Below are 27,839 nucleotides of genomic sequence, written 5' to 3'. Positions count from 1 at the left end.
TCTCAGCGCCACTCTATTCGCAATTAGAATTAATCACTTAACTGAACTTATTCCGAAAACAGTGGACTCATATCTTTATGCCGATGATCTCACAATCTCCTGCCACTCTCAAAACCTGAACTACATTGAGAGACAATTGCAGATATCAATAAATCAGATCCAGATTTGGATGACACAAAACGGTTACAGACTATCCAGCCTGAAATCTACTGCCATTCATTTCTGTACCATACGTAAAATGCATCCTGATCTCGTCTAGACTATGGCGCACCTGTCTTCGATTCTGCTAGGGAAAGTGCCTTATCTTGTCTCAACCCTATTCAACATTCAGCTCTAAGAATAGCTCTAGGTGCATTCAGAACATCTCCAGTGCAAAGTCTGTATGTAGAAGCCTACGAAACTCCTCTAAACATCAGAAGAAAGATGTTATTACTGAACTACGCAACCAAGATCCAAAGCCAGTCGACCCATCCTAATTGGTCAATATTTAATGATCCACAACTCACTACCTTTTATAGAAACAAACCACAAGCAACTAGGCTTGCAGGTTTTAGGTTAATGGAACTAGCAGAAAACTGGAATATACAACTCAATAAAGTCCACCTATAGATCATGTTCCTCCATGGTCTGTCATCATACCGTGTTGTGACAATTATTTCCACCAATGGGGGAAACACTCTTTAACTAGTATTAACATCCAGCAGTTGCACATTTACAATGTTATCCCAACTTTGCAAAAATATATGTTTGTTGTTTGGTTTTTAGGAGCATTAGCAACTAAGGCCATATTGCTCCGAGAAATGCGGTGGTCATTCCTTGATCTTCCCGCATCCGCCGTATTTGGTGGTGACGGGCTCGAACCCCGGTCTAATCAAGAAGCGTGTGCTACGCACTGCTGCTCCTTCCCACCCGGCTACGGAGGCGCCTGCAAAAATATATACTAACGGTTCAAAGTCAAGAATGAATCAGGTGCAGCAGTGGTATTCCATGACACTACCACTTCTGTGTCACTTCCAACAGAATGCAGTAGTTACACCACTGAATTATATGCCATAAAGCTTGCTCTTCCATCTCTCAATCGAAAAGAGCATAATCTACACAGACTCGCAAAGTGCCCTATTAGCAATGCAAAAGATTTCCCCATCTACTCATCCATTACTAAGCTAATCAGATCAGAGTTGATTCGTCTCCATCCAAGATCATTGGCAAAATGTTGTCTTCTGCTGGATCCCAGGCCATACTGGAATACCAGGAAATGAAATTGCAGATGTTGCTGCCAAACATCCATCCAGCACATCCCCAATGAATTTTCTGGTCCCATTCAGTGATTACAGAATACATATACGAAATATATGTAAGGAATGACGGACACTACAGTGGCAAACGCAGATTCATAACAAACTCCTTGAAATTAAACCTATACCGCAATTATGGGCCTCTGATTTTCACACAAACAGACAAGAAGAGGTTGTTCTGGCCAGAGCCCGAATGGCCACACCCATTTGACCCATCTATTCCTGTTATCAGGTAATGACCCTCCACAGTGTTCACATTGCCACAGGCCACTCACAATAAAACACATATTCCTGGAATGTAGGCGCTTCCGTAGCCAGGTGGGAAGGAGCAGCAGTGCGTAGCACATGCTTCTTGATTAGACCGGGGTTCGAGCCCATCACCACCAAATACGGAGGATGCGGAAAGGTCAGGGAATGGCCACCGCAATTCCCGGAGCAATATGGCCTTAGTTGCTAATGCTCCTAACAAAAAAAACAAACAAACAATCCTGGAATGCACCTTGTATAACAACTCCCGTCTGATTTCATTCACTTCTCTCTCAAACTTACAGGAATTGTCACTTAGCCATATCATAGGTGAAAATTCAAACCTTACAGAATTTTTTTCTTTCTGAAAAAAATAGGTTTATATAACCGTTTCTAACTGCTTCCATAGAAGCCAATAAAATTAGTACTAACTACTATGATAGGTGCAGTATGGACTAAGTAGCCTTTGCACCAGAAAAATCCAAGCACAACAACAGCTTACTAGGTAGTGGGCATCCCCTTGGACTCCATGGTAAATAGGGAGCCCGGGCACTGAAACATAATCAAAACTAATATGAACCCTAATAATTTAAATTCTTCTGGGATCCCAGAAATGCTCTCTACATGAAAATTATGTCAAGGAATCAGATAATATCACATCAGCAAAGATACCGAGAACTGAAATTGTATTAGGCCCAACACCTGGATACCGGATAATCCATTCCAATGGTGAAAAATAGGTTAAAATGTCACTCTTCTTTATTCAGGAGGGCTTGGAAGGGTTAGTAATCTCCCCTAAAGCTGTAAAACAGCTGCATTCTGGGGATATTCTCATTGAAACCAAGTGTGATAAACACTCAGAACAGCTGCTCTGAATGACCTCTGCTGGGGGTATGGCAACTATGGTGACACTCAACTCATTCAGAGTTATCTCAGAATGGGACCTCATTGAAGTGTCAGAAGAGGAGAACTGAAAACTCAAGGAGTGGTAGCTGCAAAATTACCACTTTGTGCATAGGGATGGGAATCTAGTCCCCTCTAGAAACCTCATCCTTGCTTTCAGCTTACCATCCTCTAATTGAATCAAAGCTGGTTATCTTAACTATCCAATAAGGCCATATATTCCAAATCTTTAAGGTGCTTCAAGTGCCAGAAGTTTGAACACTTACAAATGTCACGTTGTGGTGCCCTTGCATGCACCTAATGTATAGCAAAGGCTACAAATTACTGTATGCTCAGCTCTGAAACCAGTACATATTAATTGCTGATGAGAGCAGACTGCTTACTCATGAGCATGCCAAAAATGAAAAGAAGAAAAAGAGATGCAAAAATTAAAAGGCAGAGATAAAGATATTGTGCAAAGAGTCAAGATAAGCAATGAGAACTACAAATAGGAATAAACTTTCATATACCAGAAGGCTGAAGAGAGATGTTCCATCAGAACACAAACCAAAATGACTGTACCATCTCAGGAGTCATTTACTCCCATTTATTAAGCTCACAAACACCCATCCAGAAAGACCAGTCAGCTGCCACTCCTGTATTAATGCCTACTTTTGTACACCCATACAAAAACCCAGTGGTAATGGAAAATTGCAAAAGAACTGAAGCAGTTTGTGAAACACAAGAAAAAATGGATGTTGAGGTGAATGGGGGTACCAGAGAACTCGGTCTTGGAACCCTTTGCAGAGGAAAAAATACACACAGCCTACAGAACTTCAGAAGCCAACTGATAGATCCATCAACCTCAAATAATGGCTAAATTTCTATGGTGGAATTATTGTGGATTCCAACAAAATATAGATGACATCAAGTTCCTCCTGCAAAAGAATAAACCAGTTTGCTTTTGCTTGTAAGAGACATTTATTGCAGATCTGTCTCCAGTTCTATCCTTATGGGTAGAACTGGATATAGATCTGTCCGTTGAAGGATTGCTATCCTTGTGGCCATCCAGACTCCATTTCAGCCTGTACCACTTACTACCAACATTGAAGTGGTAACAATTTGCCTTACAGTAGGGTTTTTATTAACAATCTGCATCAGCATCTATTTGCCACCTTCACTGACATCCCCTAGACAGATCTTGATAATCGTGTAACGTACGTGCCTTCTCCTCTCTTACTTCTCGGTGATTTCACGAAACATAACCCCTTGGGGAGTAGTGCCAACATTAATGGGAGGTGATGAGTCTTCATATGCCCACTGACACTGACGTCTTCTTTCTAAATGTGGGAACTAACACCTTTTTTACATGTGTCTACTCATGCATTCTCTATCACTGATCGTTCTATCTATTTCCTTTTATTTCTTCCTTCACTTACTTGGGAAGTGGAGGAGAATTCCTATGGAAGTGATCACTTCTTTGTGATAACTTCATTAGTGGGAGATGGTGTCTTCCTTTTAAGTTATCCCGGTGGAAGATCAATCAGATTGACTGGAATTCCTTTCAACATCTTGCAGTGTTTGACATCACTACAGTCAATGAGGAGTTCATAAATGATGCAGTTATGTACAGCACAGAAAATATTGTACATGTAGCTGCAGTTCCAAAAACATCTACCCAGATTCCACCATTTTCTAAACCATGGAGGTATGCAGAATGCACAGCAGTAGCAAAGGCTGTAAACAAAATTTGGAGATAATCCAAAGATATCCTGTCTGTTATCCTTTAAATGTGTATGCATTGCCAATGCACACTGTTTGCTATCAGAGTCAAAAGGAATTGTGGATCTGCTCTATGTCCTACATTACCTAGTCAACTGGCACTTAGACAGTCTGGGACAAAATCTGGAAAATGAAGGGAAAGAATGCTTTGTACCACTCATTTGTCCTGGAATACAGTAGATACGTTATTGCAGACTCTACAGTAATAGCGAATGCTCTCAGGCAACATTTTCTAATATCTTGGTAATATCATCTTATTCCCCGGAGTTCCTGGTCCTCATACAGGAAAATGAAAAGCACTTCTTTTTACCCAGTACTTACATTCATAAGGATGAGAACTATATTCGAGAGCTGAATATAGTTCTTATCCTTATGAATGTAAGTGCTGTTGGACCGGATGACATCCATTATGAAATGATTAAATACCTTTCACCAAATTCTGTGGATCATCTGTTCTTCCTATACAACAGAATCTTCCTTGAATGGCAATTTCTGAATATCTAGTGCAAGGATCCTAAATTTCCAACTGTCAGTCTGCTGCTGCTCTGACTAGCTGGTTTTGCAAAATGTTGGGGAGATTGGCAAGTGCTTTTCTTATATAGTATTTAGAAACAAATGACCTCCTCTCCATAGTGCAGTATGAGTTCAAAAAGAATAGGTCCACTTTGGGCTATTTAATTAAGACTGGAAATGTCTGTTCAAGATGCTATCTTAAAATGGGCACCTGTGGTCCATGTTCTTCGATATAGAAAAAAGTGTGTGTGTGTGTGAGATACAAGCTGGTGATCTGTTACTTTAAAAATTTTTATAGCCCCGGTCTAAGAGGTCACCCCCCCCCAGTTCTTATTAAAATCTTTTTTGCCTATTGTGCCCTCTACCCTCATAACTTTAGCATATTTTCCCAGTCAGGCGATATGAAAATCATTTAAAGACAACTGCAATGAACCATTGATCACCTTAACAACTGGGCAATGGCCAATGGTTTCAGTTTCTCATTGCAAAAGACCATTTGTGTGTATTTTTGTCACAAGCATAACCTTTGCCCCGAACCTGAATTGGCGTATCCGTAGCCAGGTGGGAAGGAGCAGCAGTGCGTATCACACGCTTCTTGATTAGACCGGGGTTTGAGCCCGTCACCACCAAATACAGAGAATGCAGAAAGGTCAGGGAATGACCACCGCATATTCCCGGAGCAATATGGCCTTAGTTGCTAATGCTCCTAAAAACCTAACAACATAACATAAGTGAACCTGAATTGAGGCTTGGACAAATCACTGTTCCAGTATTACCAGAGACGAAATATTTTGGACTGATATTTATGAAAAATTGACCTTTATTCAAGATATTTGTCAACTGCATGAGATGGTTGAACATTGTCTGTGCTCTTGTGTGATCAAAATTAGTTTGTAGGTCTTGGGTGGTGGTAGTAGTAGTAGTGGCAAATGATGCAAGAAAGCATGCTTATATAGCATCAGCCAAAAAACCACACTTCTCCCATCTTTACTCTCCAAGAATTTGTCTAGATTTTGAATTTATTCAAACCATCCACTTCTGCCAAGGCCGAAAGCAAATTTCTGCACATCTATCCAGCAACCCTCCTTCCTCAACTTAAATTTATACTCCTTCATTTGTGTAGTCTCAGCAAGAGGAAGAATTCCATTCACATTGAGTTACTCAATCCATTCAAGGCCTTGAACACTTCAGTCAGATTAATCTGCAGACACTTAATGTCCAGACGATGCAATTTGCAGAACTGAAGCCTATCTAGATAAGAGCATCCTTTTTCTCCCTTCACCAATCTGGTTGCCCTTCTCTGCACCCATTCAGCAGATCTTCATCCTTCCTAAAGTGAGGCCTCCAGATCTGTATACAATACTCTAGATGCAGCCTAATCAAGGCCCTGTACAAAGGGATAATCACCTCCTTATCCCTACTAGCAAAGTTTCTGTATATCACTGACAAACTCCCATGAGCTGTCCTGGCAGCACATCTGCACTGTTCACGGAATTTCATAATCTGACTGCACAATTATTACATCCATGTCTCTTTCATTTTTTACTACCCTGAGTGTAGTTCCACACAGTTGATAAGTTACTCTAAGATTACTGCTAACACTGCAGTACCTCGCATTTGTCAATGTTAAACTTCAACTGCCATTTCTCAGCCTGTCGACCAAATTTTTCTAAATCTTGTTGCAGTAGCTGACATGATGACTGTCGTTAACCACCCTGCCAACCTTTCTATCATCTGCAAACTTAGCCATTAAGCCTGATATATACATCAGTATCATTGATAAATATTGAAAACAACAATGGACACAGCACTGAACCCTGGGGAACCCCACTAATAACATTAATCCACGAAGAGCAGTGCCTATTGATAGTTACTCTGTCTTCTTCCATATAACCATCCCTTTATCCATAGCAGTAACTTACCCTTAATGCCACACCACTCCAGTTTGCACAGCAGTCTTATGTCAAAAGTATCAAAAGCCTTCCTAAATCTAAGTATATGATGTAAAAATTATTTTTTGCATCTAGTTTCTTGGTCACTGCATCATAGTAGCCTGTCAAATTGGTTAGACAAGATTGCCCCTTTACAAATCCATGCTATGATTGCGGTATAATTACATGCCTGTCCAATGGACCTGCATTACTTCTTTAACCAGTGATTCCATTATTTTCCCTGAAACAGATGTTCAGCTAACAATGCTATAATTACTTGTCCCCTTTTGATGCCTCTTTATGAATTAGGGATATATTTGCACTTCTCCAGTCCATAGGGACCTCCCCTGAATCCAAGAATGCTCTCATAATTATGGCTAAGGGTTTGCTTACCTCCCTTAATATAATTGGTTAGATTCCATCCATCCCAGGTGCCTTTTTTTTTTATGTTCCATCCTCAACAATTTCTCCGAGGAGCAAACCACAAAGTCAGTTAGCTCCATGTTATAGTTTAATATACTTCTGGCATCCCCTTCCCTAAAGAATTCCTCATGTGTAAATGTAGATGCAAAATACCTGTTCAATTTTTCTGCAACCTGAGCAGGGTCATCAACAGTTAATCCATAGATATCAAGTGGCCCAATGTAATTCAACTCCTTCCTTCTACTGTTAATGTAAGCATAGAAGTCTTTGCTGTTTTTCTTTGTTCTTTGCCAGACTTCTCATCTGCCTTAGCTTTCCTAACCTCCTTTGTGACTTGATTACAGACTAATTTATGTCTACCATGGGCTTCTGTATCATGATAATTTATATGCATCCCATGCACTTTTCTTCTTTGCCACGTCTCTCAATAGTCCATCTGACATCCATTTAGGACAGTATTTCTTTGTACGTATGTGATAAGTGTAGTAGTTTCTTTGATTACTTCCCTGAATAATTCTCATTTAGAATTTGCTTTGGTAACATCATCAGTTGGTCCCGCTGCACACAATTTAAAAGCTGTCTGAGACCTCTGTAGTCACCCTTACGAAACCAAAAGCCTTTCCTTTTACCCTTGACAGTAATTATGTCTTTAAATAAATTCCAAATTAGAACACAGTGATCATTGCTGATAACCAGATCAAGAGTACTGCTTCCTCTTGTTGCCTCTCTAAAACCCACAAATTCCAATCAACATCTGAAAAGTTAAAATTCCACATTGTGAGACATTCTGATTTGCTGGCCCACTCTATTTACCTTTATAGCTGTTTGGTATACTCATCAGAGTCATTAACTTACTCCTACTCTCAATTTTGTTTTCCCAGTGCTTATATCCCACCAAACTGGTTCAACATTGCACTTGCCACCCAAGTCAACTGGATGCACTGCCTTAGATTTAATATTCGTCTTAACTAAGAGCGTAACCCCTCCACCTATCATTACTACAAGAGGGCCTGTTCTGCCTATCCTTAAAACATAAAATGTTCTGTTTTCTTAACAGTACAATCACTGGGAATATCTACCTCCTGTAGGACCAGTGCATCCTGCTCTTGGTGAACAATCCCCGAAGCCAGATGCATAAGGGAAGGCTACAGTGTTAAGGTGGACAGCTAAGTCTCTTATGATTCCCGTGATTTAATTGCTGTCAAGGCAGTTAGCCTTTTCTTAAAGCACTCAAATTTGTCCAACAAAATACTAAAGTTACACTTAATCTTGCTTAACCTGGCAGTAGTATGGCCAACTTTTATAACACGAGTGGTATGGCATTGCCTGACAGGGCAATGCCATGCTACTCACCACAGGGCATTGTAAAACTTTTGCTGCTACTTTTCCAACCATGGTGTTGCAATCGAGATTGAAATCCATGGGATTGAGTCAGCCTGGATTGGAAAGGACAGAAACATTTTTTGGCTTTTTTCTCACGATAACTGAATTAATAAGCCTCTGTTGAAGGTTGCTTGACAAAAATATCCAGTTTTAATTCTATCAAATTGGAAGAAAAAGTTTTAAAAGTAGCTTGGTTTTCCCTGCAAGCAATTAAAATCCGAAGCCGCATGTTTGCATTCAAGAAACAGTGAACGTGTTAACCTATTTAGTATTTTGAATTGTGCTTTTATTACACCAATTCTTGATTCTTTACCAGGTGATTATAGTACTTAATAAGTTTATTTGTTATTATTTAATAATAATTCAACACATTTTTTTTAAATGTTGTTTTTGTCCACTAGAAATACTGATTAGTTTTAATGAAACAAAAAGTTAATTACCGTATTTCCCCATGTATAAGAAGCACCTTTTTTTCGAAAAATTTGGGGTCAAAAAACTGGGTGCATCTTATACAGTGGTTGTAGATTTTTTTACTTGCATTTCCCGCTTTTTCGCACTTGTTGTCTTTGCACTCATTGTTTCGCACTTGTTACTGGTATATTAGGTTACGTTTTGCCACATTCTGCCCAGAAATGGCTCAGAAAAGATTTTCGTACAGTGCTGAATTCAAGTTATGAGGAGTTCTGTGAATTTTATGATGAATAAAACTTGAGTTCAATAACTTTATGTAATACATTTTTTTCAAATTTCGGGCCCCAAAATTAAGGTGCGTCTTATACATGGGGAAATACAGTATGTTTATAATTTTAAAAATAAGTTGATACCACAAAATAAAAACATGATACTATTAATTGCCACCAAATTTAAATCTGTAGGAGCGTTTAATGCATGAAATTTTGACATTATTCCAATACTACAATTTAAAATTAACAATTTTAAATGGAAAATAAACTTGCAATTAACAATTTTCAATGGAAAAAAAAATAATGAATTATTATTATTTATTCCTCTGTTGAACTAAATTGTAGCTTTAAATAAATATATAAAATAATTCTTCATATCTATTCTTTTCAAGCTTCTTGTAACATTTGAGGGCCACATGAACAGTTTTTCTCTACACACCTGAACCACCACACTCCAGATCTACAAGATAAAATCACTAATGAAATTTCTCTTATGTGACCTTGCTATACACAAAATTTTTTTATTAATCTTTTAATTTTCAATTTTTAAAGTTTTAAAAAATAATTATTTAATAAGAAATTTACTGCAAGTATGGTGGCTGTCCAGATCTGTGGGGGAAACCATTTATGTGACCACCTATTTACTGCATGAATATTAGTTATTTGTACAATAATAATATTTGTATATTATTAGAACAGCCCTCAAATATTTATATAATAATAATATTAGAGTTGTTTGGTAAAGAATGATCTTAATTTTTTTTTTTCACAACATATCTTTATTAATCATCCATATTTTGTTAGTCCTTTTCAGAGTAGTCCCCATTTGATGAAATGCACTCTTCAATGTTTCTACAATTCTTCAAAAACATGGTGGCAGCCATTTTTTGACATGGATTTGAGAATTGCCTCCAATGTCTTTACAACATTTCTGACAATCGGAAACATTTTCTTTGCAGCTCCTTTAACTTTGAAAATAAAAAAAATAGGGCAGATGGGGAACACACTTGATATTAATGCTGGATTGATGACAGTGAGAGCAGTGTGATGTCTTGCATTGTTGTGATGCAGCATCCACCCACATGCATGCAGTTATGGTCATTTGCAATGGATGTGATCCTGCAGAGTGTGCAGTACAGTTCTGTAGTAAGGTCTTGTAACAGTCATACGATGTGGCACAGTATACTTGTAAACCTTCCTTGAACGTCAAAAAAGAGATGACCATAACGTTTTTCAGCAGAAGCCACAATATTTGCTTTTTTCAATCAATGCGGTGTTGGTGATGATGCACACTTCCAAACAGAGCTGTGTTGCTTATTCTTTGGGTCAAAGTGATGAAGCTACGTCTCATCTGCCATTATCACCTTGTGCAGAACATCACCATCTTCAGTAACTATCCATTGCAGCTCCTGACAGCTCCATGCGAACATGCTGTTTGCTCAGGTGGGAATAGTCTTGGAACCCAGTGTGTACAAAGACATGTCCTATGCAGATGGTCATGGAAAATACCATGTGTTATATTCTCAACATCTCTACCAGTTGCCTTACTGTTATATAATGATCTTCTTTCACAATCACAGAAGCAGCATTTGTGGTTGCTATAGTGACGGCAGTTGTTGGAGCTCCAGGACCACCAATTTTTGTGATTGAATCACATCGACCTTTAAACACTAAAGCCACCTGCGAGCTGTGCTATATGGAAGCATAGATTCACTGTAAGCCTCTTTAAACATTTCATATTCTTCATCTGATGTTTTCACGAGACAGAAACAAAATTTGAGAGTTGCATACTGTTCCTTGCATGTCACATCCATTGTTACATAGGCATAAACTTGACTGACTGCCAAGGTCACACTGTGCACATGAGTAAACTGTGCAGTTGCTATGTGATGCAGCTTGCCTCACATATAAACTGAAATAAAGTGGTAAATGTCTTAAATTCGACAGCTCAGTTAGAAACAGCAAGCAGTACAGTTGTTCTTTCTTGAAAAATTATGATCATTCTTTATTGAACAGTTCTTGTATAATAATAATGAACAAAAGATCCTTTTGAATGTAATGATTCAAATATAAAATTGAAAATATGTAACTCAGCATTGTGATGAAAGAACATGTTCTACTAATAAACTGGATTTGGCCAGCCAAAGTATGGTAACATAAAGGGTATTAAGCAACTTTCTCAAAGAATTATTGAGTTTATTGTGTGGTTGCTGTATTATAGGAAATAATAACATCTTTGAGAGATACCACCATAAACAGTGTCATTATGATTTTAATTGCATCTATCTTGTCACTACAGGTAAATTAATTTTATTGCTGCTTGTGCAAGTTTCAAAATGCAGCTGATTGGAATGTATAAGCTCAGATAGAAAGTTTTTTCTAGATAGAATTAAAAGACGCTGGTAAATTTTGCTGCAATGCACCCATATTTTATTTTTTTTATGTTTTCAATATTTCCTATGCAGTGAAACACCAGGAAATCACATGAAAACAAGTTTTATACCCTGAAATTGTTTCTGTTGGGAAATCCTTTGAAAACTGTAATCAGATAAGAATCTAAATTTTAATGGAGGAGTTAATATTTCAAAAATTTTAAAATTCATGAAAGTCTTGATTACATTTATTTTCTTCCAGCTCCAAGAATATGCACAGTAACAGAAACTTCTTGCCAAGTCGATTGGCCTGCTGTGAAAACTTTAGGGGATGATCCAGTTTCCTATCAGGTACAACTTCTTAGTAGCTGGGATTCTGAATATAAAGTGGTAAGTGTATCATATTTGCTATGCATACTTAATTTCATGTCACGTGTGCACACACACATAGGGTGGTCGATAAATAAAGAAACGTGTATAACATTAAATCACATTTTAAATATTTGAATTAATGCACAATAGAAAAGGCATATATAAACTTCAGAAAAAAAAGGAGAGAGAGAAAAGAATTTACATATGTTCGTTATGGATGCCATTTTGATCTTTATGAAACTAGCTGTTTGGGTTATTCAGTAGAGCCATTCATTTCATTGACTTGGAAACTTTTTGTCTTAAGAATTTCAGACAATTTTTGCTTAGTGAGTTGGTGCTCTTTCTCTTGCATAATGGTGCAATGCTGAAAACTGATTTTTCAGCATTGCACCATTGCTTCTTCAAGTCCTACAACTTCTTTTCTAGCACAGACTATTAACTAAGGAGCATTTAAATCCTTTTTTTTTTTTTTAATAAATGGGGTTGTTAAGAGAATAATAAACAGTTGTGGTAATTAACAGTTCCATTTAGTTTAAATATGGCTTCACTAGTCTACAAAACGTTGTCATTGATATAGGATTTTGTAGCAGTTATGGCCAAAAACTGTTCAGAAAATTCCAGTGTTCTGTCTGGTTCATCATCCTCATTCAAACTTTGTAGTGATGTGGGATGATAAACCTTGTATTTAAGTTCCTTTATGATTCTGTTTAAGCTTGCTTCAGATATTTCGTGTTGTAAAATTTGTTTTCTTTAAGATTTTTTTGGATATCTTAGATATCTTCTCTTACAAGTTCCAAATTGCAAATGTCTTTTGAGATACAAGATCTTCTAAATTTTGGAAGATTGTGCACTCACTGCTCCCAATTCATCAAACATTTCTACAATTGGCTTTATGGTCTTTATTATGAGTATTTTATATCAAAAAACCCTATTGAACTAGTGTGCAACTTCTGCAGCATTTTTCACACCACTATAATTTCAATCCTTTCCTACAATTTAAAGCTCATGGTACTTTTGCAACGTTAAAATTATTCTGAAACAATAAAAAAATATAAGCTATTTTTCAAATAACTTAAACATATTTACATCAGCAGTCATAGAAAATAGCTTCTTTACTTATGGACCACCATATAATATTAATATAACATTTATGTATATTATTCTAGATAAAGTAACGCAACACCCCTCTGATTGCAGGAAATTGTGGGTGCAATTAAAGGTGGCCAGTGTTTAGCCCAGAATTCATTTTAAAGTTATACACTGAATAATGAGCATATGGAAAGAGTTAACAGAGTTTCAGAAAGGAATAATAATTTGGTGTCACATGGGAGGAATGCCTATGTTGTCAGTTAGCAGCATGCTGAAGAAATGGAATCCTAGAGGTAACACCGAGCTAAAGAAATGACTAGGTAAATGTAAACTGATTGAAAGAAGCTGACTAGATAGATATGTAGATGTGAAATACTGACTGAAAGAAGAAAAAACCACCTTCTGAAAGGTGCCTCCTTAGCCAGATGGGAAGGAGCAGCAGTGCGTAGCACACGCTTCTTGATTAGACTGGGGTTCGAGCCCGTCACCACCAAATGCGGAAAGGTCAAAGGAATGACCACTGCATATTCCCGGAGCAATATGGCCTTAGTTGCTAATGCTCCTAAAAAAAAAAAAACCAAACCAAACCAAACCAAACCTTCTTGAACAGCCATTACACAGTATACTGAAGTCACACGACAAGATTAAAATACTGATATCAGTCAGCCTTTGGCCTCACATTATGATATTGAATGGTCCATTGATAATTAACCTCTGAAAATGAAAAGCTCTTAAATTTCTTTAGATGATTAATTTTTGTCTATGTATTAACCCAGTGGTTTTCGACCTTTTTTTTTTTTTTTTAATAATAATTGCACCCCTACGTAATTTATTTTATTTTGTGGTACCACCCCTACGTAATTTATTTTATTTTGTGGTACCACCCCTACTCAATTTTCTGCCTGTTAGAGCTGACTCTCTCTCTCTGTGGTATTAAAAAATATGTTATATGATAGTTATTACAATAATATAACTATAAACAAAATTACAGTTCATGATACAAATTATGTATATAATAATTTTATTCTTTATATAGAGGTACTAAATAAACATCAATTATAGATCACCACAAAATTAAAAAGATACTGTATAACTTTTTATAATGAAATAAATATATAAATTAAAAAAATAAATAAGTTTAAGCAACTCAAGCCCAAATTACATGGCACCCCTGGAACGTGTTGCAGCACACCTGTTGAAAATGACTGTATTAACCCTCTGCAGTCAGATATTTCTAATTAGAAATTTGTTTTTCTGCTATGTTGGTGCAATTGTTGTTCTGCTGTTTATTTAGATTTCATATAAACAATCTGCCTAAAACTAAATCAATGTTTGTTAATAATATGCTTCTTTTTTTTTTATATATATATATATATATATATATATATGTCCTCTTCCAGATGGAGGTTGCAACTCATGAAACTATCGGCATTTTTCATTATGAAATTTGTTTTCTCACTGTGCTGGCTCAATAATTGTATTGTCATTTATTTATACTTTAATAAATAATCTTAAAAACTAAATTGATATTACATTTAATTGTTAATGACAGTTTCCCCCCCCCATCCGATGTCAAACTGCCTTTACTGTCAGTATTTCCAATTATGAAATTTGTTTTCCTGGTGTCCTGACTCAATTACTCTACCATCTATTTATACATAATATTAACAATCTGAGAAAGAAATTCTATGTTTATTGATGTTTATATTCAAGTGATAATGGCAGGCAGCTTTTTTTTTTTTTTTTAGTCCTTTTTCACTCAAATGGTGCAGCCATTGTGACCATGTGTGTTTCCAATTATGAATTTTGTTGAAATGAGTAATGTTGTCAAACCTAACCTTGTTTGGCACAAACCTATGAACCAACCAGGAATTAACTCTTTCACAATTTTGCACAAAGTCTGTAAGTTTACTTTTAACTTTGATTGATAGCATTAACATATAATTTTATATCAGTGTACTTTTTCCTATTATTATCCACCAGATCTATCAGACCAAGTCTTCTTTCTCCTTGCAGTTCTCTTCTGGTTGAACACACTAATACCTGCAACTTGGAAGAGATTGTTTTGTCCCAACAAGAGATTGTTTGCTTGTATGGTAAGCTTTTTTCATAGAAAGTTGTGGAACATTGTATTCACTCTCAGCTGGATTGCACCCATCCAACAGTTAAACAGACGGTGATAGTGGAACTGAATTGGATAAATGTTGTGAGGTGAGGGATTGATAAAGGATGTGATGGAGGAAAAAGTTGAGGTGAAGGGGGCCCAGAAGGAGATGGAGGGAAATTATAATAGATGAATTTGAGAGGGATATGGGGAGATGAAGAGGCAGGCTTTATATAGGAATATATGGAGAAGTGTCTGTTGAGTGTATGTATGGACTTACCCTTGGCAGAACACTGATGATGAACAGTCAGATGTATTATCCTTGACTGTCTTGTCTATAAATACACATCAGACAGAATGACACCACGACCTTACAGCATATACTGTAGGATAGGATATTTCTGACACTTTTCTTTTCTTGAAACTTACACAGCATTAATCAAATGAGGGTGATTATCGAAAAGATTCCCTGACCTTCTGTGTATTCTGTGCATGATATGTTTTGACTGTATTGCTTGTTTATCTAGTAATATATGCCAGCAGTTTCATTGCTCTAACTCTTATGTTTCATTTGTTAAAGAGCTCATCATAGATAAAGTTGAATATTAAGCTATTATTAGATTCTTGTTTTTGCAAGGCAAACAACAGAGGACTACCCATGTATGAGGATATCTGCCCATCATATGACATAAAACATTGGCGGAGACAGTTCAGGTGCAACCAAAGGAGCATCCGCGATGAGAAAAGAAGTGGGTGGCCATCCACATCTCACACTGCTGAATTTGTGGAGAAAATTGAACAGCTGATCCTCAATGACCACTGGATAACAGTTAAACAGTTGCCAAGACTGAGAGAAGCTATGGAAGCGATGGAGAGAATAATTTATAATGATTTGAATATGAGTAAGGTCCTTGCTTGCTCACATGTCTTCAGAAAGAAAGGCAGACCTCCTCTGCCAAATGTGTGACAGCAATCCTGACCTGGTCCCCCCCCACCCCCATTTGGTGACTATGAATACATTGTGGATATATTACTTTGATCCAGAAAAAAAAATAGGTTTCAAAATAATGGAAACATCCATCATAACCCCAGGGGCTCACATCTGGTGAGTATGAGCTTGGCACACCCAGGGTCCTGGAGCTGGATATTATTCTTCTTCTCTTTCTTGGTGATTCCCTTCTACTTCTGATTCTTGTTCTCTCTCTCTCTCTCTCTCTCTCTCTCTCTCTCAGATAATTCAGAATTTTTTTTTTTTGGCTGGTGCAGCATAAGCTTTCAGGCTTCCTTGCACCATATGGCTAATAATAATCACCAACTCTCAAAAAGGCCAGAGTGCAACTATCTGCAGTGAAGGTGTTGCTGTCAGTTTTCTGAGATAAGATGGGCATTATTGGAGAAGGGTGCAACCATCATCATCAATGCACATTACTATAGCAACTTACTGAAGCAGTTACATGTGGCAATTAAGGAAAGTTTGACATGGAATGCTTAGTGAAGGCATGCTATTGCTTCACAACAATGCACTGGACCACACTGCTGTTACAACCACCGATCTTGCCCAGAAGTTAGGACTTCATATATTGCCACACCTGCCTTATTCTTCTGACTTTTTCCTTTTCTGCAACTGAAATAAATTTTGCATGGAAAGCATTTTTTTTGGCAATGCAGAGATAATTTCTGTGCCAGAAGCATGGTTTTAAGAGAAAAGTGGGACCTTCTACAAAAATGGCATAAGGAAGTGCTACAAAAGATAGAAGAAATGTGTAACTTTGGGTGGTGACTACGTAGGGAAGGAGTAATACATGTTCCAAATCTTAGCCTCCTGGGACACACAGAACATGGTTAAGGGAAAACCTTTTGATACCCTCCTCATATTTAGCAAACAGTATTGAAAGAAACCTGTAAATCTGTATCATGCAAAATCATTTAAAAGGCACAACATGGCCACCATAGCTAATGTATCCATAAACTTAAATCTGTATTCTTGTTATAGACTTTTTAGTTTTAGAATATTTTTTAAATTTATCATGCATTATAATTGGTTTTGATATGGTTCTTTTTTTCCTTTTTTTTCTCCCTGCTATTTTATATATTTAGAAATTGACACTTTAACACTATAATCAAGACAAGCAAGCTGTGTACCATCGAGTTTTGTATATACAGTTATAAATATTACTCTATCGGTATCTGTTCCCAAAATGCTTACTTGCATGTGAACTTTAGTTTTATATTCTTGATGTGATCTACTCTCTCTCAGGTTTTTTAATTACTTAATTTTCAGGTACATCGAGGCAGTGAAACTAACTGTGTCCTAGAGGGTCTGGAACCCCATACTCGCTATGCCATTCGTGTATCAGCAGTGAGGCACTGCCAAGATGGTACAGGAGACATGCCAGGTGCCTTCAGTCCTAGCACCACCCTCACAACCCTTGCCAGAGAACCTGTTCCCAAAGTTGTGACGTCCACATCTATGGTGGCAACCTCAAGTGAAAAGAGGCAGTTGACAGATCAGCAGTGGGCTGCCATAATCCTTTTTGGTTTTACCTTGTTTTCCATCCTTGTGGCCGTAGTCCTTGAACGTGCTCTATCCTTGACTACACCTATATAATATTGCCAGCAATTTGTTTGTTCCAAAGAGGTGCTGCTGCCTTCCATATCTCTGCTCATTCATGGTGCTTTGTATTGATGTAAAAATGAAATGAGAGCCTACCTTGTTTCCAGCAGACTAGATTATTCTGGTCAGAAGATGAAATGTGTACTTGTATAGGAATTTTTTCTCCATCTTTCTTTTCCAGGTACTTAGAAATTTAGACATGAACTGTTGGTATACTCAGTTTGCATCATTTACTTGGAATATATATGAAATTAGTTTAGTATTAAAAAAAATAAATCAATAAAAAGCTGTCTTCAAGGTTGTTCTTAGCAGATATATGGTACTTGGGATTAAAATCTCTTGAATTTATATGAGTATCACTAAAATTATATTTTAATAAAGTTTAATTTTTCTTTTTGATTATGTAATTTTTTACTGGAAAGTTGCACAGCTTGTTCATCCCAAGTGTGTTAAAAAAGTGTTACCAAATCAGGTAACATCCTTTCCAGCCTTGTTATATTAAAAGACATATCGAGATATTCTCATTTTTTTTGAAGATAAGTTAAGAATTTGTCAATTCCCATCTATATAATGCAAAAGAGTTGAAACAGATAATCATTACATATAAAGCACTAATTGCACATTTATATAGATTTGGTTTGCTGCCTTTGTTGGCCACATATGTAATTTTATTTTGAAGCAAGTTATATTTACATCAAAACTGTTTTATGCTGCAAGGTTTTAATATTGTTAAACTGTTGTTATTCAGATGTTCATCATACTAATATTATTACAACTACTGATGTAACTTTGATTTGTAAGACACAATTTACCAGTATTTCTAATAGAGAGTTACTAAATAATTTTATTGCTTTCTTAAAATAATCATTGTTTCAAGAAAGTTAGAAAAGAAGTCTAGTGTAACAGTATTTAATTTCCACTTAAGTGTTGAAATCTGATATCAAATCATTATTAAAAAAAATTTGGCAGGGTGGGAGAGAGAAAAATGCCTTCATTATTAAGTGTATATAGAAATCCACTCAGTGTGTTGTGCTGAATTTTCAAAATGTATTTAATTATTCTGGAATTAAGCCCTCCCCCGCTCTCTCTCCACCATACATGCACTTTCTTTGAAAGATTTAATGAAAATTATTTTTTCTCTATTTATTTTTTCCCATTCATCAATACACACAGTGCCATATATTTTATTCTGATAATACAGAAAATATACATGGTTTCATTATTTGAGAAGTGATTTGCAGATTGTTCATCTTAAATTGATAACTTAATTCTTTAACCGATTTCAGAACTATATAGAGAAATGTTTTCATATGAGATGTGTGTAAGGCTATATAATACACATCTAAAAAAACCTTTTTGTTATTCAGAATAATAAAAATTTAGACATCTTTTTGTGAACATGCTTTATTAATACTCTCTCTCTCTCTCTCTCTCTCTCTCTCTCTCTCTCTCTCTCTCTCTCTCTCTCGCACACACACAGAGTGGATTTCTTTTATGTTTTTTTGTTTAAATAATGAATTACATTTCAGTTTTAGAAGAAACTGAAATAGTAACATTCAGTACTAGTATTTTTTTTTTTTGTTTTGTTGTTTTTTTAGATAATACAGATGTGAACACTGCCAAAAAAAAGCAAAAAAAAAAAAAAAAAAAAAAAAAGCACCATATTAATGTCATCTGAATTTTGTTATATCATTCAAAATGAAGGAACAAAAATAATTTCTTTTATTGTAATTTTTTTTATTATTGGTAGTTAATGTTTTTGTTTGAGTACTTTACTTGTGGAAAAGAAAGGTGAAATCTGTAATAGTCCAAAGCAAGGTGGCTATTGTTATGTAAAAGTTACTTTCTTTTTTTTTTTAGTGTTATATATATGTATTATTTCCGACTCAAAAAATAATAATAAAAAAATAAAGTTGTAGCAATTGAACTTCTACACATTCGGATAGTGTGTTTAATATTTAGGTGTATAATATGATTTGCATATATATTTTAAAATGTTTTGTCAATTAGTGTATAATATCAAGGTGGTATTTACAAATGCAATATGTGCATAAGTCTCTGGGAAGTGTTTTATTTTATGTATATGTGTGATACTATATTGTTCATTCGCTTTATATTTCAATGTCTTTTGTAATCATGGAGGAAAATGTGTGAGTGGTTAACTGCATTCTGTTTCACTTAATTTTTAATAACTCATCTGTTTGAACATATTTCTTCCTTCTTGTATGTGAAAGTCACTGGTGCTTTATTAATCTTTTGGAGGAAAGTTAAGCAAGCTGTTACATTACTGTTTCACGGAAACATTCCAGTTTTTTTTTTCTTCTTTTTGTGAAGTATATGTTTTTCTTCTATATATGTTCTATCTATTCATTCCACCTCAATCAGATGAAGATGATATAGTTAATTTTCTAAAGCAGCCTTCAGGACCATTCTACATCCTGTACATTTACTGATTGTAATAACATATTAGAATTGCAATCCTGGAATGAAATTGAGATTGTTGGATTTACTGAACTCGACTTTCATCATATATGTTTTGTGATTTAAATTGATCTTAATATACCATGTCAACTGCTTAGAATTTGGCAGCTTTTTTCTTTGTTCTTTTTTGTGTATGTATGGTAGTGATCAAGGAGATATCTAATACAGAATGTGATGGCTTTCTTCCATGTGAATCACCAGATGTTTTTGTAAAGTAACACAATAGCATTCTACCACATAAATGGCTTGTGTAATTTTGTATAATAAAAATCAAAAGGTGAGTTATATAAATTGATGATAATAGTGCTGATTTTGCTACCTGTTACTGTAAGCATTTAATCCTGTTTACATGGATGAAATGGTAGAATTCGTTTTCATATCCACAAGATGCCTATATGTTGTTACTTTAGCCTTTAGCTGTTATATTTCTTTGTCAGTTTTTTTTTTTTTTAATTAACTTTTCATATTTATTTACGTATTAGAGAGGGGTATAACTCCAGTCTACTCCATTGGTGTAATTGTGATTGTCTAAAATTTTTCCAGTTTTCTCTTTTTTCTTAATTTCAATAAGACTCCATGTAGTATTATTACATCTCAATAATAGTTTTTCAGGTGTGTTCAGTACACTGATATCAGTTGCATGTAAAAAATAAAAACTGGTTATTAAATAGAAGTACTAAAAGTACTAAATGTCGCTCAGTTTAAGATGTTCTGTTCCTTTGCAAGTGTATCACCCTTGCAGTTCATTTATTCCATAAGTAGTAATGCATGTTTAAGGAAAATATATAATGCATATACTATAGCTACAGCACATTATCAATTTTTTTTTAATTTAATCGCCCTTATTTGAGTACATAGTAGGAATGGAGGGAATTAAACTTTTTAGAGCCATTAATGTCCCCTACATTGTGAGCAGATTTATTTATTTTTTTTTGCTTACATCTTGAATCAATACAATTAACTAATAGTTAGTCATAGTTAGGTTGCTGTTCTTTTTCTTTTATTTTCTAATGACAGAACCATAATACATCGTGTGTTGCTCTAGTATTGCTTAAAATTTATTCCATATATATTTCTGCGTGTGTGCTGTCATATCTATTTATAGTAGAACTTAAAAACTAAGTAGTTAATGCTCTAATGAAGAAGGTACTTTTGTTACACAAAATATATATGTAACATTTCTTAATTAGTATACTGAATTCAATTAGAATTCTTAAGCATTTTTTTATTCTCTCCCCCTCCCCCCATTATTTCAAATTCAAATTACTTTTAGAGATTTTTTTTTAAGAAAAACTTTATTATTCTGAAATCATTTTTTAAAAAAAAATCTGTATTTATTATCTTTATCTGCCCTTTAATATATGCTTAGTGCTATTAATCCTTTTTTTTTTTTTTTTTTTTTATCCACATAGTAAATGTTAGTCCCTTAAATAAAGAATCCTGTCTCTCTTAAGCTTTTGATGAAGGAATATGGTATTAAGTCACAATGTCCTTTTTCTGAAATATCTGATATTTGGCTCTATAATGTGTCTATAGTCTAGCATGTTCATTAAATCTAAACTTGTACTGTTTAAAATTTAGAAGACTGCCACTGGTATGACTTCATAGTTAATTTTGAATTAGGGAAAAATCTAATATGCATTTGGTCCAAAAATTCATATATGTGTATATGTTTACAATGGATGGGTTTTGCTTGCCTGTATATCTAGATAATATTTTCATAGATGAATTTGTAGTCCTATATAACTGAAGTATGCTTTAAAATGACATTTTTAATATGTTTAATAACATGACTCACCTAAAGGAATTTTTTGTACCTTCAACTATAAATCATATATCTGTGTATATTACACTCTTGGAAGAAAAGTATAAAGTTGTAAATATTGTAAAAAATGAAAAAAAAAAAACGAATAAAAACTAGTTAACTATATATTTTAATCATTAAAGTATAAACCATTTCAAATTCTACTGTAGCTTACCAGTTGAGTAACACTGCTGCAATATCTAAATTAATTTTTTTAACAGTGAAGTAAGCCAAATTACTTTTGTTTTAATCCATCTTTCATATGTCAAAAATGGATTGAAATGTATAAAGAAATTAATTTATATTTAATTATGTTTATTTCTTTAAATGACATTCTCTATAAACACAATTGAATTTTATAGTTCAGCGGTGAATTACCATATCTACTATCATATAAAAATTATAACACTAGCTGTAATGTTAAAAAAGATCATAATTTCTTTTATGAAAATAAAGAAATCATAATGTACTTTTAAAAGTAAATCTAATTCTTTAAATCTGATACTTCTTTTCTTAAGTTGTCAATAAGCGTTTGTTAAAAGAATTTTTTTTTTTTTCTCCAAATTTTAATATGGACTTAAAGATATAGTGGCAGTATTTTCAATTTTGAACCAGTTTCCAAGTTAAAAGTATATGCTACAAACTTAGACAGGTAAGTTATACATCTGTCCATTTTCCATATTAAACCTCCATACCATATTCCATATTGATTTTTATTGAATTTCTGATATCATTAACAGATTGAGAATTACTATAAATTTTTCAAATCTTGGAACTTTTATAGCAAATTATATTCAAATCAAAATGAAAATGACATTTACTGTAATTATTGTTATTTCAAATTCCCATGGAAAATATTTTGTTTAAATGATATTAAGAATACAGCTTTAAGCTATATTCCAGAAGTAGCCGCATTAGATGATTCCACAAAGAGTAAAACATTTCAAAATTATTATACTGTAGTTGTGAATGTCCGACCTTGTGTGACCATCCCAGCATATAAATAAAAATTAGGGTAGAAAATTAGATAAATTAGCTCTTAGTTTTTATCTCCTATATGAGAATAATCTTAATGGGTTAGCATATATCACTTAGACATGCTGGGTTTAAGATTGCTTGATATAATGTGCCTTTTCAGGTACTTCAGTGCAGGCTCTGTGCTAAAACATTTAATGACATTATTAGGTAACATTATTACTAAAGAGATGCATATCATTTCTCCATAAAAAGTAATGCTATGTAAGCATTATATTTTGTGAAGAAAAGAGTCAAAATAAGGCAATGATAGTTAAAATGCCTTTACAGATGAACACTTTTCAAGATTTACACTTTGAGCATAAAACAAGCATTCTGTGGCAACAGCACAGGAAATTACATTGTTACATTACAATTTAAAAGCCCCAGCATAATTAATATATTAACATTTTTAGGAGTGTGTGAGGACCTGAGAAGATAGTTTTTTAAAATTTTGAAAATTCATAAAAATGAAAACTTTGTGCATAAATACTTTTAAATATTTTGTTCTTATTTGGTTTGGTTGCCCAGTATTAGAGTGAATTAGTTCAAAATCAAGTCAGAATTAGAAAAGGAAAAAAAAAAAACGAGTTAGTTAATGTTTGCAGTGTATTACATTTCAGGTACGTTAGTAAATAGTAATAATTTATGATTTTTATGCACAAACTAAGAACATTTAATTTCTGTTCATCCATATTTTGCACATTTATTCTTCCAATCAGCACAGGCAACAAACATAATACCCAGTGCTTCAACTACAATATATATGATATGTAAATAGCATTATATAAATATGTATGAAAAAGAGAGAAATAATAATTGCTGTCTTTCTATTGGTCCAATTTTAATGAAATTTGGGATGGCTCAACAAATCTCTCTAAAAGAACCAAGAACCAGTTTTAAAATTTCATGAAAATCCATTTGGTAGGAGTCAAGTTACTACGTGTAGATGGATGGGCAAAAAGAAATAGTCAACTGCCAGATTTTGTTGTTCCGAAAGATCCAAATATAAAATTTTATGAATTGAATCTTCTAAGAATTCAGTTATTACATGCAGATGGATAGACAGACAGATTGGTGGACATGTGAAGAAATAGGATGGCTGTCTGTACCTAAACACAATTGCAAAGGAATTTATAAATATCGTAAAAAAAATTTTAATTTCAAGAACTTCTCAATTTGAATTCCACATAGTGACTGGAGAAGGATTCCAGAAGAATTTTAGCTTTTTTAAGTCAATGACTGATGGGCTCTTCCTCTGATTTTAAAAGAAATTATTGTGCTGCCATCTGTAATGAACGGTATCTAAAATTATTTAGAAATGCAGATAAGAGAACTTACTGGAAGATTTGTAATGTACTTTGAAAAAATCTTGAAAAACGTGTATATGTATGTATATACACCATCATGACCCATATACATACTTATTCTGGAAAGGGTTAAGATCCACTTCTTCATTCTTCTGAATTTTGGTGGAAACTTTTATGCATCAAATTTTCGTTTGTGTTCTGTTTTGTAATCTGAGTCCTTACCAATGAGGAAGCTTAAAATTAATGATTCAGATTTCAGAATTTTGGTTATTGGGCAGTGAGTTTTTAATCATATTGTTTTATCTTTTAGTGGACAGATTTTCATAACTTCTGCTTAATTAATGGGAAAATGAATGTGAATATGAATCTGTGCAACTCACAGAGTGAAAGTTTTTCCCTCTGTAGGACTACTGCTGCTGTATACAAATAACTAACCTAGATGCTCCTCACCTTCCTTTCCATTTGATCCATATTTTCCTAAAATGGGGGTTCCAAACCTTTATACAATACTTCAAGCATCACTTCAAGACTTGTATATAATGGAATAATTACTACTTTCTCCTTGCAAGAAAATCGTAGATAAAACACCATATGCTTTCCAGTATGCCTCGCTGTATACTGTTGAGCGAACTTCGTTCAGATTGTACAATTCCTCCTGAGTAATTTTTATTGTCAACTACTATATTATTGTTAGCTATTAATTAGCTTACTTAATTAGTATGAATTTTAAATGAAATTTGAAAATAGTTTGTATGACAATTAAAGTTCACACTTGATAATTTATTCTTCCACCCAGTTTGAAGTGCTGTGCGCTAATAATAATAATAATAATAATAAAGGTGTGTATTTACTATTACTTTCATTGCATTCTCATGGCATAATCACTAAGAAAATTTTCACACAGGACGATTGTGCTATTTTCTTCGCCTGGCTACTTCTGTAATATGGTGCTATACTTTACATCTTTAATATATATATTCAGAATATTTTCTAGGAAAATTTTAGATGACAGAATAGTAATTGCACAGTAAATACTTGCTGTTAAACTACCTTCCTTGAAGGAGCTATAAAATCTAAATACCACTTAACCTCTCAGCACAAAGAGATTAAAATTTTTATTCTCACCTTCTGCATGAGTAACTCCAGCCTTGAAAAATTAAGCTTAAAAATTAGCACCAAATACTTGCTACAGAAATGCTAATCCATATTGTTTGGTGTGTGCTGTTCCATACTGAAGGGATGTGTGCTGTTCCATACTGAATAAATAAATTATATATTTATTTTGCTAAAAACAGCTTTTGAAGAGTTCTGTGAAATAGCTATAATATAGTGGAGATAATAAACAAAAGCATGTTCAGATTTTTTTGAAGTGTGAATATTGAGGAGATTTCTTAATTTTTATTTATTTTTCTGGTGTGAAATTGGAGTATCCTTATTTTTATGTTACCTTAACATTAGTTGGGTTCATCGTTTTGAATTTAATGAAGGCACTGAAGTTGAACTGCAAAATAAAAAATGGTGCTTGGAATTGTAGCAACATTTTTATTGATATTTCTGTCTAGTCATTTTTATAGGGACTTTCTTTGGTCACAAATCAGAACTGTCCACTTTGCATTTTTATTTCATTTAGTTTAGACAAAAAGTTATTTTGGTCAGCTCTTTATTTTAGAATCTGCAGGCATATGTAAACCTCAAATTTGTGTCTGGACCAATTATTTGGCTGACCAGTCACCTATGTATTTCCCCATTAGGGGATTAAAAAAATTGAAAAGACCAATATGCTCTTGTTTTAGTTAATTTTGTTTTTGATATATTTGTGGAATGTTATTGGTGAAATGTTAATGAAATTATATATGGGAACACTGTTCTAGATTTGTTTACTCTTTTTATATTAGTAACTGACATTTAATGATACATTAATTTTCCCATTAGTAAAATTTATTTTCATATAGATACCATTTTTCAGTATAACTGCAATTTTGTAAATAATTCCAAAGCTGCAAAGCATCAAATATCTTGAGATGATTTTTCTGTTACCTTTCTTTTATTATAGTATTTTAAATTTGGGAATGACTTAATTTGCGAATTAAGACTTTTCTTTTTTTTTTTTCTTTTGTTTTCTTTTCAAATGAGTGCATATATTTGACAGTTATATATATGAAAATTATAATTTTGAAATGGAAACTTGTTAAATAAGCTGGAACAATGAGGTATTTCAAATTGTTGTTTCAAATTTGGAACATAACTCTGTTTAGTTAGGTTTGGAACACGAAGAAGGAAAACAAATCAGTTAAACTGAGAATAAACCATTGCAAGAAGCCACTGTTTCTACAAAAATCGAACTTAAGATTTACGAAAGAAATTTTTAGTTTTGGTATTTTTATTTCTTTATATTTTGTAACTATGTTACTTTGCGGTATGATTACCATTTGTTTTTAGAAATATGTGAAAAGCTGGAATCAGTAATCATTTTATAGTAGTAAAGGAATTTTTATTTACATAAATTAATTTATATTAATATAGACGTTGCATTCATTGTCAGCATATTTTAGTATAACAGTGCAAGTAAGATGCAGGGTGATCAAGAACAGATCATAGGATTTAAAAAAAAAAAAAAAGTTTTGAAGTAAAATAAGGTCCTTATTTGTATCTTTGTTTTTAATAATTTATACTGTAACTCTTCTAAATACTTGAATGTTATTCAGTCAGTTTTTACGATATAATTAAATTAGATATGGTATGCGATACAAGGCTTGCTAGCTGAGGAAATTACTGTGTCATTCACATCAGAAAATAATATAAATGTAAAAAAAATTTATTTTTTTTTTTTCCATTTTATTGCTTCCTTAAATTGCATTTTTTTTTTATGCATAAGAAATTACTTTTATGTAATTATTTTATATTTCTGATGCAGGTGATTGTAGATGATTGTTTTGTTTTATTATATACTTGCTTTTAATTTAAATGAGCTGCAGTCTGTTTAAATTTATTTCATGGCTATAAAATAATACAGAACCAAATGCTTAATATTGTCCTACCTACTCCTACGAAATATTGCAGCCTGTAATAAGAATGTATTGTACACATTAGCCTAATTCCTCTACGTCCAGAGCTTTAAGTGAAGTCTGTCATATTTGTAATTTATACAGGCCAGCATTGGCCAATCAAAACTACACAACCAAGTGGCCAATGCAAATTTGATATTTAAAGTTCCACTACTAATTCCACTGTTGGTGGTGTAGAATAAAGTATTTGTATTGTTATAGCACGTCTCTAGACATACAGAAGTGTTTGGGAAGGGGGGAGGGGCACAAAGCTTAGTCTTCCTTGTGAAACAAATATTGGTGTATGAAACTAGGGTATACTCTTTATATGTTTATATGTGAGCTTCTGTAACCATTGCCTATAAATATATATATATATATTATATATATAAATATATAAATAAGGTTAGCCTAACAGTGGGCATTTTTAATATGTCCATTGCTATTATAAAGAGCTATTTTGGTAAGTGTATAAAGTTGTCGAATATGTGTAAATC

General features: G+C 34.0%; 1 protein-coding gene across 2 annotated transcripts in view; it reads left to right on the top strand.

Annotated features, from left to right (window-relative positions):
- LOC150084315 (fibronectin type-III domain-containing protein 3A-like) overlaps positions 1-17,835 on the top strand; it is a 441,928-nt gene extending 424,093 nt beyond the window's left edge. For both annotated transcript variants that reach the window (XM_090375975.1, XM_090375974.1), the window contains exons 25-26: positions 11,773-11,900; positions 17,357-17,835. In XM_090375975.1, the coding sequence (XP_090232101.1) occupies positions 11,773-11,900; positions 17,357-17,683 (455 nt within the window). In that variant the 3' untranslated portion in view covers positions 17,684-17,835. The remainder of the gene's footprint in view (positions 1-11,772; positions 11,901-17,356) is intronic.
- The last annotated feature ends 10,004 nt before the right edge of the window (positions 17,836-27,839 follow it).

The sequence above is a fragment of the Mastigoproctus giganteus genome, chromosome 6, assembly GCF_048544385.1.
Source record: "Mastigoproctus giganteus isolate SK-2022 chromosome 6, ASM4854438v1, whole genome shotgun sequence".
Classification (NCBI taxonomy): Eukaryota; Metazoa; Arthropoda; class Arachnida; order Uropygi; family Thelyphonidae; genus Mastigoproctus; species Mastigoproctus giganteus.
The sequence above is the reverse complement of the archived record's forward strand: the minus strand, read 5'-3'. Positions and strand labels throughout refer to the sequence as shown.